The sequence below is a fragment of the Polyergus mexicanus genome, unplaced genomic scaffold (assembly GCF_030449975.1).
Source record: "Polyergus mexicanus isolate NDT 795.1 unplaced genomic scaffold, iyPolMexi1.0 SCAF_6, whole genome shotgun sequence".
NCBI classification, from domain to species: domain Eukaryota; kingdom Metazoa; phylum Arthropoda; class Insecta; order Hymenoptera; family Formicidae; genus Polyergus; species Polyergus mexicanus.
This window is the reverse complement of record NW_027223326.1, coordinates 7,609,885-7,627,000: the sequence shown is the minus strand read 5'-3', so window position 1 is coordinate 7,627,000 and position 17,116 is coordinate 7,609,885. Positions and strand designations below refer to the sequence as shown.

At 33.8% G+C, this 17,116-nt stretch overlaps 1 protein-coding gene across 19 annotated transcripts in view; it reads right to left on the bottom strand.

Moving 5' to 3' along the window:
- Positions 1–17,116, bottom strand: part of Dnc (phosphodiesterase dunce) — a 264,924-nt gene that overhangs the window by 9,948 nt on the left and 237,860 nt on the right. For 18 of the 19 annotated variants that reach the window (XM_070297096.1, XM_070297085.1, XM_070297090.1 and 15 more), the window contains one exon: positions 35–128. In XM_070297096.1, coding sequence (XP_070153197.1) covers positions 35–128 — 94 coding nt within the window. Of the gene's footprint in view, positions 1–34; positions 129–4,619; positions 5,168–17,116 lie in introns of those variants that run through there. The other variant, XM_070297098.1, reaches the window with a different exon arrangement.

Sequence of the window (17,116 nt, the reverse complement as noted above, 5' to 3'; positions counted from 1 at the left end):
CACAGAGTTCAAGAAAGGATTGCGTTCTACTTACCAAGGAAGGTGCTGCAGATATATTCCGAAATTTGATTGCCAGATTTGGAGGATTCCGAGAAATGCGATAGCTCTTTGTTCAGCATTCTCTTGAACTGTAATCAGAAAAAAAATAGAAGCGGATCATTAAGAGAGTCAGATCAATTTTAAAACGTTATCAAGGATGTATTTTGCTTCCGATATACGTATAAATCGAAAAATTAATAATTACAATGTATATTCATCTCATCAATTATATATCTATAAATAAACTCAATCCTGGACTTGAATATTCTATAACTCGATTCTATTCTCTATAACTTGATGGAGGGAATTTAATTAGATTACCAGAGATAAAATCTATTGTTTCAATTAAATCGTCTACTCCGGATATACTATTGGTGGAAGGATTTCGAGGATTTGCAATTAACGCGAAAAAAAATGGATAACGATGAATTAAAAAATTAACTCGAGAAAGAAAAATAAACAAAGAATTGATATCGTATTGTATAATAAAATTCGGATTTCGATAATCTGTCGGAACGACGACCAGCCAGCGAAAGTCTCCTTTCGTTCTCGTGATTCTCTATCCTTATCTCGTCACGAATATTTACGATATTTGTGCGTATCCCCTCGATTACACGGGGAGCATCAACGCAAACTCTCACCAAATAATACCGCTCCCGTCGCATTTACGCTTTCTGCTCTTATCAGAGCCACTATCATATCATCTTTGCGACAAATGCAAATATATGTATTTATTTACGCAAATATATACAGATATATACTGAGCTACGCAAGCCGGAGTAATGACCCGAACGTAATTATTGAGTGATATGACACACTAATTAAGCATCCCTATCCCAATGCATTTTGGCTTGCGCTTCGTTTCATCTCTAAGTCTCGTTATCTTGATCACGATCCAAATAGAAAAAAAAAGCAACTGGCAATTCTAAAATAAAATTAAGAACACGCGCGATATCTTGAATAATTGTTTGACTCCTTTTCGACAATTGCTCGATTCCACCCGTTTCGAATTTTCATGTTGACATTCGACCTTCTTCCGAAAATAGATAAATGCCTCGCATTATCGGACTAATTAGTTCAATTATCGTGCGCCTGTGTAATCTGCTTATAACGTATACATCTACCAAACGAGAATTAATGAGCGATAAGAGTACATATAGGGTTCGCCGTATTTTTTATAAATGTATACATTGTACGGCAATTATATTATTATTCTCTAGTTACGATTACCTATAGCTGTCGATATGTACGATGATTCCTGCAATTTAGTTGTGAAAAAAATCTTCAAACAACAAAGAATAGAGAAAACAACAATTGCAACAGCCTTGTAAGAGACAAGAACAATAAAAGAGGCGTGTCAGGTTGACTCAAAGGTCCTTTTTACCAACAATTTTTATATACGTGTACATATCATCTAGTATTTTTTTTATCTTCTCAAATAACTCCAATTTTCGAGACGTTTTATAGGCTCCATGTATTTTACCATTTCGTTCTCAGCGTATGATATGTTATCTCGCGAAACTTCGAAAGGAGGACGACTATTACATTCAAAGATGAGAGAGAGAGAGAAAGAGAAATTGTTTGCTTTCATAAAATATTGGCATAATGTTTACCACAATGCGTCTTATTCGTTCAAAACATACGCTTCTTCTGTGCGCGGTACTATAAAGATAAAGAGAATTTTGAGATGTTTCAAGTAGGTCAATGGAAGAAAAATAAAAGTAAAATGTGCGTGATTAGTACGCGGATAATAAATTGACGCGGGTGCTTACATTCCGCGGCAATGCATATTCCCATTAAAGGTGCACGATAAGATTTTCTCAAGGCGCGACGAATCGAGCGAAAATCGAAATCTAGTTTGACGACGTGACACGCGTCGAGAACACATCGCGTTATATCGCGAAACTAAACGCTCGGCTCGCGCAATCTCGTTTCTTAGGTAGTCACGTCAGAATTTCGCCAACGAGCAAAGCAGTCATAAATTCATGGCATTATTTGCGGAATATAAATCTTCCTGCGATAATTCCTAGTACATTATACTCTCTATAGCGAGATGCTTCTGCAATAATATATCGCTTTAAAAGCTGAGCATTGTATATGAGATATCGGTTATTATTATCTAAAAATTAGTCTAACTGCAAGCGATTATCGAAAATTTTCGACATACATCTGCACATGGAGATAGATATCGAGATTTTATTTGTAAAATTTAGGCTTGGCAAGTTCGCCGATAAATCTTGTTCGCTTCGTGTCAAAATGAGGTTAATACAGTACTCTGGATGTTATCGAAAATGATTACGTCATTAAAAATTAAGTTGACGCAGTCATAATGTAATTAAATCGCATCGATGTAATCAGATAAATCCAAAAAGGACGATAAGATTGACAATTACATGTGATTAATCCGTTTTACAGATAAGATAATAAAAATCATTTAACGATATTAAAATCATGATTTGCTGAAACCACAAGAAGGTATCGAGATGCAGATATAAAATGTTCCAACGTGATCTACGTAAATCGTGCACGATAAAGGATTAATCAAACTAATGTGACAACGTCAATGTTCTATTTGCGAACCCACCTTTTCCCCCTTCATATAATTATCAATGAACTTTCATTGAAAGGTCGCAAAAGATCAAGATTGCATCGACGTTCCTTAGTACTCTTGGACATTTATATTGTTTTTATTAATCAGTCGCGGTAATCGAATCGTATTTTGTTTCGCACGATTCATTGTCTTCGTCTAAAATCCCGTTAAGCTTCACGCGCTAATCTTATTTTTTATCAATTCTAGATTACCATTGCTCAGTAGTTTGAACGTTTAAACTGACATCCTAATTTTGCAGACAATTATTTCTCTCTCTCTCTCTCTCTCACTCTCTCTTTCTTTCTTTCTCGTATACTCTTATATCATATTTCAGTGATAATTTTTCTTCTTTCTATTTTCATTTGATTTCTATCACAATTATTTAATTTTTGTAAATCCCATTTTTCGTAATTCAAAAATTTTTTACACTCTAAAGCTATCCATCTATCTATCTTCTGTTCCACGCTTTGATACGATCTCTAATAAGATGAGATCTTTGCTATGAAAGTAAGACAAGCATTCGCATCCGCGGCACATCATTCTGTCCGACATATCCCATCAAACTTGATCGAGCTCGTATAAGAAGCATTCGGGTACTTTCATCTGAGTATTTGCAAGTATAAAGAACCGCGAACGGATAGAATATTAAATCGCGGAAACACAAGTCACAATATTCCGCGTGTTCTATCGCGACGTGGATAAAGCTGCGAGCGCAGTTTTATTATTACAGACGGCGCGAGTGAATTGACATTAATTAAGGCCGACGATTGCTTGACCCTACGACATAACTTTATCTGCCGTATCTCCTCGAATTTCGCTTGCTCATTCGAGGATAATCATATCCGCAGAAAAGCCTATATCGTGTACTGTTAATTCTCGTTTTTAGTTGAACATTTTTCAGTTTTACGAATTAATAATTTTGTAAAGAAAATCTTTTTTTTTAGCATTACTAAAGAAAATTGATGTGGCATAGAATAGCCGTGTTTACGAAGTGCACGAGATTTTTAGACAAAGTTCAAAAGCAATTCTTGGAAAGCGATACGATTTAAACAGATAGATCACCAGAGATAAACAGTTTCACCGCGCTTTTTTTTCGCAATCGTGAGCTCCGAGTTGATTCACCTGTTAATTATTTCAATTTTGCTAATCGAGATTAACCGACGCCCTCATCCGAGATAATATGCCGCTGCAGCTTTCGCGAAGGCTGTTTTCGCAGAAAACTTCGATAAGATTACTCAGCGTATTGATACGCTGTCTGACAGCTATTAGACAGAAGACACGTGGGGCTACCGATAACATGATATATATATATTGGACAATGAGTGTACCTGTCATCTCGCGAATACTCTCTGTCATTCTTCATATCGGTGTATAAAGATTTCGCGATATAATTTAGAATTCAGATCACACATCATAAAATTGCATCGTCGAATTCATTACACCACCCGTTCGTTATTACCTTACGTTGCGACATACGTTGATTACGACAACAACCAACAGCAGTAACGAATGTCTTTCGAAATACTATAATACTGCTGCGCTTTTATTTGCCCGAATTACCGTGACAGATGGCCGTTGCGGTGAAATCTATCGAGACTCGTTAATAAAATCGGAATATCATAGGTACACACTGGGATATTGCGTTTTCTTACAGTTACTTCCTCAATTATATACCTAGTTTCATTAATTAAATCCTAATTAATCAACTTGCTCATCAAAAGTTATTACGACTCAACAAAAGTGATGAACTCCGCGTGTCAGGAATTATACATATACAGCTTGAATATAATAATTATTAATATACTATTTAATATCTTTTTATTCTTATTATGATTATATAAGTTGAAATACAATATTAACTTTATCGCTGTAGTTTCTGGAATTAATCGAAATATATGTCTGGGTGTACACGTCAGATCTCTCGAAAGACATCGATGTCAGTTGAAATATGTCATCGATTAAAACGAGTTTCAAACAATCCCGAAATTACCTGCACCGCCATGATGCTAGCCATCGCCGTAAGATCCGCTAGTGTCCTCAAATAATTGAAGTATCTAGCGGACTTGTCCATGCTGCCCGTCTTCATTTCACCATTCGTTGTCTGCGGTATCATTATGTGGCTATTGAGCTCCGGCTGCCAATACACAGCTTCACACTTGAAAATTCTCGAGGAAGAAAGAACTCGAGGAAGAGTGACCGGTTGCCGCGTTTGCGTTCGACAACTACGAGAGAACAAACGTCCACTTGGACACTGACGTTAACGAAGATCGATTAACGGAAACGGGTCTCGTGGATTGTCGGATCGAATCCGCTCCGATTCTCCAGACTACCCGGTATGAAAGTTCCTCGACCGAGGAGCAACGCGAGTCGCGATGTATCGGGCAAGAACTGCTCCAATTCCAATCCCGACGTCAATTCCGGAGCGTGACGCGGAGAGGAGCACTTTCTGATTTCACCGACACGTTCACAAGAGCTCGCACGTTTAAATGCCTAACGGAATGGCCGGAGGCTGCGAGCCTCACCGTCCGACTGCTAAACGTGATCTACGCGCCTGAAACTGAACGGCCAGGCTTTTTATCTCGGTACCTCTCCGCGTGTCAGTCCCATCTCTCCGCTGCTTATTTCGGCTCTCCCTCCCGCTCGCATTTCACGCGTGTCGGGCGTCTCTCTTCGCTCCACTTTGCAGTGCCGTAAAGAGAGTGGGGAGCGTGAAAACGGGGAACAAGCGATTTACTACGGGTACAAATGCAGTGCCATATGACAGTCGCATTGCTGTTGCATTCATATTCCACACTGGAGCAAATATGTAAATTATAAGAGGCTTTAACACCTCTTACATCGATCTAAATCGATTAAGCCTGGTTTAGCATCCTTTCCGATTGTAGGCTTCGTTCTATGATGTAGACAAGAAAAACGATTTGATCAGAATTCTTTCTGAGACTGTAAATTGATGTTAGTTCAACAGAGGCTCTAAGAATTTCAAAATTCTAATAATGATAAACTCAATATAGAATCAATTAAACTGAGAATTTTAAAAAGAAGATATATCCGTGTAATTTATCTGGGAATAACTTTAATCTATCATGTATACTTCCAGAGATCGATATCACCATTTCAACGTTGTTTAATTAAACAGATCAATAATTATTGGTCTTTAAATAAATTTAAATTTAACAATTTTTGTAAGTAAAAAATAATTGAAAGTAAAAGATATTGGATTATGTATATTACAGGACAAATGTCCTATATATCCGTACAAAGAATCTCGCATATTTGATGCGCTTGGATTTTCCAAGATCATCCCATCAGCAGGAAATTTGCCGATTTTGCGAGGGAAAGCTAATTTAGAAGATAGAAGCACTATCTAATTCATAGTCTGTTGCATCTCCCAATTCTGTTTCAGAGGGATCGTAATGCGGAATAGCGCAGAGTAGTCTCGCACAGGAATCAGTTTCAAAGGGATCTGTCAATAGACACGTGTCAGTTGACACGCGCCAACTGACACGTGCCAGGCACACGAAATTATCACAATAAAAACCCGTTTCGGCGATTTTATTAATTAATTATTAATTATTTTATTAATAATTTCACAACTCCACATTCACGATGAAATACTGCATGAGAAGTTATTTTTTTAATACAATAAATTAACGCAAATTTTTTCTATGTATTATTATAATACATTGTATTTCGAATGCTGCTCAAGCTCGCTCCACTTCTCGGAGCTTGCCAATTAATGAGTGCGCAGATAAAATTGGACTTAAGACGAATTCGACGTGAATGCTGCCAGCCACTTACCTCGAATCTATCGTCTATGTTTCGAGGTGAATCTTCGAAGAAAATTACATATCGGAATTTTTCCTTGCCATTTAACATAGCGTCAAATTCTAGGAATATATTCATGTGTGTTATTCTTTTCAGAAAAAAGAAAGAAAAAAAAGAAAAGTTTTCCTCAAAGCAGGAAATTCCTCTTACTCCTCTATTTCAAATGCAACTTGATATCTTTAATTTTTTTTTTCATTTTTATTCCGTAGAGAAATATATTTACGATTTTTAAACAAATAGAAATTAATAATAAAATAGACAAAATAGATTAGCAATGATCCGCGAATTTTTTGATGACGTTTATGAAATTTATTAAAAAATAATAAAGCTTTTCGCTGCGCAACAGTTGCGTTGGTAATTGCTAATTAATGAAACTGCACGAGAATACGTGACACAACGCACGCGCCGTTCAATGGATCGTCTAGAGTTGCCTCGTCGTGCTATCCAACTTTAATGCGGGTTCTTTACCAACTTTATTTCGATACGCTCTAGAATCTAACGTTGACACTATCTAACGTAAGCCGAAATCTCTCGTACATACATTAGTTTAAGCGATTAACGATCAAAATCGCAGTATACAGATGCATCGCTATCGTCACGTTCGTTATAGCGTATGATTAAGCGAGCGATTTACGTTATGGCGTGATTAATGTTTAACGACGTAAAAGGTCTCTCATCATGCTATCCTTTACTCTGAGATTGAGATCTATAAATCACTTGATGATGAATATTTAATTAGCTTATGCAAGCTTGTGCAAAGAAGAACGTGTAATTTTTCTCGTAATACAATAGTCATTTCAGGTAATCGGTAAGATATAATTGATACGTGTGTGTTTATACGTTATTATTATCAATTATGAATCTATAGTATCTATCTATAATATCTATTTATAGTATATGAATCTGTATCTTATATACAATATATATATATATATTATACGTGAAGGAGATGCTATCAAAACATGTAACACGCTAGAAATACAGAAACCTATATTACGCTTATGATTTTATCAAGAACGCATGTTTCTTGGAGATTCGCGATGGCGTAGATAGAATTTCTTTGAAGTATTCGTAAAAGAGTTTGAGATAGACCGGCAGCGAGCATCACAGAGACGCGAAGATCGCGTGGGCGTAAATTCTACGTAAAACGCAAACAATTTGCAATTCCAGATTTTTCACTCTAGAACTGCAAATATACACAGGGAAAAAAAAAATTTTCGCTACCATAGCTAATCATGGTTTGGAAAAAAAAATTTCTAAACTGCAGCAAAACGATTTGCTTGTAGCACCTAATAAATAGGTATCGCAGCTAAGATGTTCGCTGTTGCACCTAATAAATAGATATTACAGCTAAGATGTTTGCTGTCCATATAATATTATGATTGAAATCTAGTTACCAAACGCAGTTTTTAGCTACGGCAGCAAATTTTTTTTTCCCCGTGTAGTTAGAAATACAGTTTATGATTAAAACTTGTATCACAAAAGTCACAAAGTTTATCTCGAGCGCAAAATATCCTGCAATGAAGAAAGAAATCCGAAAGATTATATCGAATTTTGTATACGCGGTAAGAAAAGAAAAAAAAAAAAACTGAACCGGTCTCCTTAAAAATTTTCTCATTAAATATTATAAAACTTTTCGCAGAAAGAAAGGAACTTGAAATTCTCAGAAAAACCAACCAAATGTCTACTTTGTCAATATTGATGCTTTATGTCGAAGTAACGTGTAAACCTAAAGTGTGTCTCGCTTTCATTTCATTTTTACATCTCCACGTCATGATGCATCGGGAAATATGTGTAACAGAAATATTTATCGCAAACACGATGTTATGCATCTCTTGAATCTTCAGGAAAAAGAATATATACAGTTATATTTGCCTTCTTCACAATCGTGGAAGAATCCGGGCAAGTATCGAGCTTCGTAAATAAATAAATTAAAAAAAAAAAAAAAACCTGACTAATTTACTTTTACGAAAACGAGCGTTGTCTTCGTCATCCCGGAGAGACTCGAGACAATCTCTCTTTATGTATGTTACAACGAACTCTCGAAGTATTATAAATAGAGCTTCGCATACTGTCGCATCCTCTCGCTCGAAGCGAGAAGCGAAGGTAACAATTTTGCGACAATAATATGCGTGCATCCTGCATTATGCGCACGCTCGCGTGCCAAGACGCTCGTGCACGGCACGCATTCGCGCACATTAACGCGCAAACAAACAACGTGTCTGTTAGCTTGAGGAAACACGATCGATGCACCTAACGCCTCGGTGACGAAAAACATGAATGTCCCGCGTGAGAAGCGGCTAGGATTATCGATCGTTGCAGCCGATGCATGTGGGCACCACTGTCGTTAGAAATAGCCCAGTTCCTCCTTCTGATGGGTGAAAGAAGGTCACGGTAATGAACTATTTCACTTATTTTTAACGTTCTATCCCGTAATCGGCGATGTTTTTTAACGCGACGATCGTCCGCGGTTAAAATACGATTTCAAGTATTCGTAAAATTGACATACGCTCACGTATGTCAATTTTACGTTTCATTTTATATTTATTTTATTTTATTTTTATTATATATGTATATATAATAAAAATTAAATTAAATTAAATTAATAAATAAATATAAATATATAAATAGATATATTATCAGAGAGAATATAAATATAGTTATCAAAAAGACTATACAGTTATAATTTTAGACATACATATATATCTTGTTTATTACATTATCTACGCATGATGACACTTAAAAATTAACGAGTAAAGAGACAATTGTAGTCTCTCTGATAACATACCTATTCTCGCAATATTGTATTGCATACGCGCAGATTAATATGATCGAGTTTAGGGGCTTACGTAAGTCTAGATTAAATTGTTATCGCATTGATATCTGCAATGGATTTAGAAACAGTTCGCTAAGCAATCATTAGATATAAGTGTTATTATTATATATTTTTAATAACGGTATTCTTGAAACACGTATGATTACGAGATAGCTTCTTGAAATATTAAATTCGATGAAACTCATGCAACTTCCTTCAGAGTAGATATTCCTTTGCCAACATATCATTTTCATTCCGATATACTGTCGGTAATAAAATGCAACAGACATTTCATATTTTCCGATCCGTTACAAGATTGCACATTCATTTCCGTCACCAGAGAATAACTTAAGGAGGGCATATCCGTTTGAACTCTCGAAAAATGAATACATTTTCTAGATTTCTTTTTTGCGTCGCAACGACTTGATAAAAATTTTTTATTTTGTTTACAATATTAATATAATATTATTAAGTACTTGAATAAAAATTTTCAGCTTAATTTTTTTTTTTTTTTTTTTTTTTTTTTTTTTTTTTTTTTTAAGTTAAGCCAATATTTGCAGATTTATATTTTCATGCACAGTGTGCATTTCTTTGTTATAAACAAAAAAAGGATAGATTTTTTTCGAAAAAAGAGCAGAACTTTTTTTCAACACGCCGTCATATTTTTATTTTTAAAAATTTTAAAAAAACTCTTGGATAGTTATTAATATGTTTGATAAAAAAAAACTTGTATTTTTCACTTCGAATGTGATTTACGAACGTTTTCATGTAACAACTTGCAGCCACCTAAAATGTGAAAGAGCTCTGCAAATATTCCCATAACTTAAAAAAAAAAAAAAAAAAAAAAAAAGGAGCTGAAAATTTTTATTTAAATCGTTAATGATATTATATTAATATTGTGAAAAATTTTTATCAAGTCGTTGCATTGCCAAAAAAATCTAGAAAATGTTCTCATTTTTTAAGGTTTTAAACGAGTATGCTACCTTAAGTTATGAACATATGCAAATATGATACAGTTACATAATGATATTGTAAAATATTCTATCAGTTATAAGTATAATTTCTAAATGTACAAGGGACTCAAGGAAGTTTAAGCATATATTGTGAATTTATCTTCAACATACTTTCAGGAAGATGATATATTTCTTCTAGCATCTCTCTGAAGGAGGAGGGGAGCTTAAAAGAGGTACGTCCTCTTCTGTCAACGATTAACCTTGCTAAAAATATCAATCCCCCTCAAACGGAAATTATAAAGAAAATTAACCATCAGCCAATCTTTGCCATCGTAATATAATATCTTCCTCAATTTCTAGTCTCTCCTTGAAATGTATCACTGATCGATAATCCTTCGACAAGCGCTGGCAAAGCGTCTGATGTTAGAACAAATTTTCTGTATCAAAAGCGGCATTCCTCCTCCTCCTCAATATCTGATTTTCGTGATTGTCTATTGACGCGCGCATGCAAATTACATAATAAATGATACCGACACAAAAGATTAAGGATAACGCAAGCGTGATTGATGATTTACCATATACATGTAGCTACGTTTCAATTTGTTTTGAAATATGTTTCATTATCTCGATATAGGCTTCCACATACGTCATTTTTAGCTCCCCTAATTTTCTCTTAAGATAGATACAGGTCACAAATTACGTCGACGATCGTCGGACAAATGATGGCAATGTACGTATAAGGCAAATATTATTGCACGAAAAGGAGCTACGATTTATTGCGGAATGTATGCCCAATATTTCAATGCGTCCGCTCGGGTTTCTGCGCGTTTATAGACGTGTAAAAAAAGTTTCGAGGATACGATAATTATGATCTCAATGTCCTTCTCTCAAGGAGGTCTTTCTTCGCAGCTGTTACATAACTGACAAAACGTACTTGATGAAAGTCATCTCGCGTTTTCCACTTGCTTGTTTCGAATTTAAAAACTCTCGAAATATCGATGTGATGACACATTGATGTATGGCATTTCAAATACCGCAATTACAGCTGCAACACGTTCGAGATAATCGCGATGAACATAACGTGATATCCCTATTGTCGCGCGAACGTTACGACATTCCAGCCGGCCGGTAAAATTCCTCCTGTTATAGACTATCGTTTTTATTATGAGCAGAAAAAACTTCAAACGTGTTGCACGCTTGCGTAATTGAACATGCAATTCTATTCTCGTGCAAAGATATAACAAAAAATTCGCTCCGACGCTCTCGATAGTTGACATTTCGCGAACGCAGTAGAATCACTCGCAATAGTATCGATCAATTTATATTTTATAATATATCTTGCATTATATTTTATTGAAAATTACCGGACACAGTCGTCTATTTAATAACGCTATTTAAGTCTGGCGTACGTGAAGAATAAGAAGCTAGCATGCGATACATCCCTCTTATTTTTCTACTAGCAGCTGTTCACGAAGCAGACACGTGCCGCATGCGGACAACGGCTACTTATTATGTACAATCACTAAACAAGCATCACGAGGTTCATAAATATGATCAGATTACGATGTGTCTAATACATCCGATCACGCAATATCGCTCCTGAATGTATTGATTGGCGATGTCGTCGGAAAGGAAAGTCAAGCATCGAGCTATTATAGTTAGATAATGCCGTTTATTTTTAGACAATACTAAAATACAAATAATTTCACCCCCCCCCCATATATATTTTTTATCTCTTAATACATTTTACATAAAATTAGTTTAATAATTTTTTTTATTATTTTTAAAAATTAATTAAGTAAAAAAAAAAATGTTGTGCTCCGATAATGAAGATTGTTGTTTTTTTACACAATCCTACTTCTATCATATTTTTTTAATATATTAATTTTAAGAAGGCATTCCATAAATAAATGTCTCTCTTATCATTTATAAATAGCAATAATGCCTTGATAATTATATTTAACTTTTTTTTTTTTTTTATAAGTAAAAATCTGTATACCTATTCTCGCGTCTAAATAAAATTATTTTGTTAGAAAAATTATTGTAAGACAAACATATTGGCTTTATGCAATCAATTATTATTGAGCGGCGGAAAGATTATTATCTTCAGGAATTGTATCTTGCAATAATTGCAGCTGACCTTGTTCTGATAAAAATAAAAGCGAGAACACGGTCAATCGGAATGAATATAAGATTCATCGTAGATATTCTACATTCATTTCATAATAACATACCACAAACAGATTTGTCGATGAAAGTACGCTACCGTGTTTACGAAAATGCTTTTAATATGTCCGCTTAATAAAAAGCAACACAAAAATATATAATATTAATAATTTTTATACTCCTGACATATCCCAATGTAAATACCAGGAAATTTCAAGCATCGGCAAATATAGCAAAAGAAAAATCCGCATATACTAAAATTTATGTACATTTTTAAACGTTAATCGTGGTGGATGTGACTTTCGGAATGGAAACAACTCCTTGCATGAGATATATATGGTAGCTTGATGAGAATTCATGAGATCAAAACAGATCTTGACTATTTCAAGAACATCACAGCTGTGTAACTTTGTATATGCAACTCGAGTAGATGATTTCTTCTCGCAGCGGATTCGGAGTAACAATACCGTTATAAATTAATCGTAAACCATCGCGAGACTGACACGCAGTCTCGGTGCAACAACCATGTCGGGAGATAAGAGCTATCATTTGCATGTCGGTATATTCAGAAATTATACACAATAGTGTGCGAATGACGACAACGACGCTGGTCCTTGAGCGACCGGAAGATAATGGATGATTGGATAAAACATACCATTCACGAGAACACATAAATGAGATAAGCATATCGCGCAATTTTTATCAAAATAGAATTGCGTATATTCTATATTAAAAATTAATTTGGTATAATAATTTTGTAATATCTAAAAATTAGTTAGAAAACTGCGTGTGACATGCTTGTTTGACAATTGATCATATTCGTTATTCGCTAAATTATAATATCATTGTTATTTACAATCTGATTAAAATTTAATTACGTTAATAAGAGAATATGCATTTTTTATGTCCAGTTTAATTTTTATTTCTTTTTCCATTAATTATTATTTGTTTCTATCAAGGCATGCTATCGATTCGTACGATACGTTGGAAAACTAAACTCCACGCTTTGAATATATTTTCCATCCAATCAATAATTAATAATTATTAATTGTAAGCAAGTATATGAATAAAATCATTATATATTTTCAACTGTATATATTAATTAATTTAATTGCGAAACTTGCCGGGATTTAATTTAGTCGCTATATAGCTGACGATATCAAAATATTCTTCCACGTGCGCGAGAGCAATGCGTTGCATCCACATCGACTATATATCCTTTCCACGTGTATCTTTCACGTGCCATTATAGTCCGAATTGGAACGTAGTTACATTGTAGAGTATATTGTATGAGACTAAAGCGCGATTGAAAATAACTCTTGTCATCAAAATAATAACGATATACTCAAGGCAATTAATTGTAAATTTCATTATTTTCCACAATCCTTTCTACAATTCGCCGAACCAGTGACCTTTTCTTCGGTACGCGCGATGATATTTAAATGATTATTTTTTGTGCGTGCCAACAGATTTCAATAAACAGCTAAAGCAAGATAGAATATCCCACAAAACCGGTATTTCCAGATTTATATAGAAAACATACACATACAGAGACACTAGCGAAGGAAATTATAATAATAATTAATAATAATTAATAAATTAATTAATAATATTATTATATATAATTATTATTATTATTATATTATTAATAAATAATAATTAATAAATATGTCTCAATTTAATTTCTTCTATTTCGCGAAGTTTTTTCCTGTTTACTAAAATTCAAGCGGCAATAAAGAAAGCGAATAGCTCTATAAATAAGATATTGTATATAATACATATATAAGCTCTATAAATAAAATTAGGTTTACAAAATTTATAATATGTAAAAAAAAGCATTGCATGTCTGCGAATAATATAATCGATCGGCATACTTTGAAAATTGATTAAAATCGGCAACTCCAGAAAACAATTTTCACGTTTTACATGAATGATTTCCCATTGATATCTACAACGATTCACGCATCGTCACGCAATCCTATTACAAATTCCATTCGTCGAATTGTATGAATGTGTTTTAGATTTACGTGGAACGCAACGATAGAAATCAGCATCATAAAACAGATCAATCTTTGAAATTCAATAACAAAGGTATATACGTATATATATATGCAATATATATTGATGTGTAATAAAATCAGGCGGCCTATAATCTCGTCGACTTATAACGGCGACACGTGTGTACACATAAAACGCTAAAAAAAGAAAAGCGTATACAGAAAAAAGCTAATGGTTTTTTTTTTTTTTAATGGGAATATGTAATATTATTTTTGTAGAATTCGATGTCGTTCGTTAATTTAACAGCAATTATTGCTAAAATTATTGATAATAAAAAGATAGTAGCAAAATATTATTGCAAGACGAAAATATTATTATATGCAGCCACACAAAAGAGAGAAAGATATTAAATTCTTTAAAACATTAAATAAATAAAGATTTCGAATTATTGAGAGAAATAAATAGAAGCAGGGGAAAACAAGCGATTCGCATGAATGGACGTGGAATTCGTATCGAATTTGATAAGAACAGCTCCATGGATTTTTCTATTTACATAATGCTCGCCATGTTATCTCTGTCCATGTGTACACCCGCACACATTGTCAGATCTGTTTACGAGCAACGATTAATAACTATCCGCTGTATCCATGTTATAGGATCTCTATCTCTCTAAAAGACCCTCCTTCATTACCGATATAAGTGATAAAATTAATCAATCGAGCATAACTAGAAGCCATTGATTGATCTTGCCTATATAAAAAGCTAAGAATAAATACTCTCGCAATTTTCTTTTATATCCACGATGATTTTTTACATCGTTTATGTCATAATTCAATTTTACATGCATTTATATTGCGTATAATTGACATTTGCATTTTTTGAAGAAGTTATATTTTTTATAATGTTGTAATAAATATATATTATATAAAGATATAAATAAAAAAAAATAATGTACACCCTTGAGAGAACAAAATCAGCTATCCAAGAAATTTTGATTACGTAAAAAGAAGCATATTTGCTTTTTACGTTGCATATGTAGTTGCAGCTTTCTCTCTCTCTCTCTCTCTCTCTCTCTCTCTCTCTGATATCATTTAATGTCACTAAATTTACAGATAATAATTCATCTGCGACATCAAAGTCATGAATCTTACGGCGGAGACAATCACTTCCCAAAGCCAGTTTTGAAAGGCAAAAGCGAGCACGTGATCATATATCGCCTTTTCCATTAATATTATCTAATAAAAAATCTCAGAAAAAGAGATTTTCTGTTTTTATATAATTTTTTGAAATATGGAAGAAAGAGAGAAAGAGAGAGAGCGAAAAAAGAAAAAAATCATGGGAAAAAAAAAGGAATTAATAAAATTATCTTATAAGAAAGATTTATTATAATTACCAAGCTTTAAATCAATACACACATAAGTGATTAAAATGCAAAAAATATTTCTTTAAAAATTCTTCAATAAATTTCTACAGTGATTCATAAGATGGTATAACAGATTACGAAAAATTTAAAAAAATTTCATATTATATGAAATCAGAAGACAAATAATGCTATGTATTTATATATAAATTATGCAATATCGATTTTTACTGTTCAATTATAACATTCAGATACAATAATGCATGACGCAAATTGTACTATATATATATATGTATGTATATTAGATATGATAGTCACACGTGTCTCAGATGCGAATATGTCACGACTATCGCTTGCGACATTGCGTGTGAGCTGCATACATCTTTACATGTATACTCTACATCTATTTCATGCACTCGCACGGAAAACGCAAACGATAGCAATAAATCGATGTGTCGTAAAAATAATCACAGTGATCTGTCCCGAGGATGAGCATATCTGCGAATAAAAAAATCTCGTCCCGAGTACTTCAAGCAACATTTACGTCATTTATCACGTATTCGCTACTCTCGTTATCTTTGGTCTGTAAAAGTCTTCTATGATAATAATGTCTGGAAGTTGATAGCTCCGTTATACATAAAATGATTTTAACATGTTCTCGCATTTTGGAATGTTGATAAAAATTCGTACATATAACAACGAGATTATTAGAAAAATAAAATGGACACAAATGTCTTTTTACACACATTTCTCTTTCTCTCTCTCTCTAAAAAATAAACAATTGTCAATTGTTATTTTTATGATCTTCCGGATTCGTAGTCGCATAACGAATGGTCAGGATCAATATCAAAATCATCAATCAGACAAGCACTAACATCCGGTCTTTCACACGATAGTAAAAATAATTCCTTGTTTTAAATAAGTAAAGACGATTTATATAGACTTTCGACGAATTTTTCTCCGCACCTGTCAAACATTCCTCTTCGATCGAGAACGGACGCTACTTATTTTTTAATGTCTCCTCAAAACATATAATATAAGACAGCTCTTACTTTAGTGCCAAAAGAAATATCTCTCTGAGTCAAACAAAACAAAAGGGGAAATCTAGATGTACACATGATAACGTAAACGTCTCTATCGACGTTCAAACAAATTGCACCGCATGAGCGTCTCACAAATCATAAATCAAGTCTTGAACATTTCGGGCGCTTGCATTAACGATCTTGACGAGCAATTTTTTTTTTTAGACAACGCGAAAGAGAGAGAGAGAGAGAGAAAAATTTGTGATAAAACTGCGACCTTTATTCGGTTCAAGAGTTGTAGCTAAAACTACTTAGAAACTTTTGATGGTTCTTCGTTTTCATGTTTTT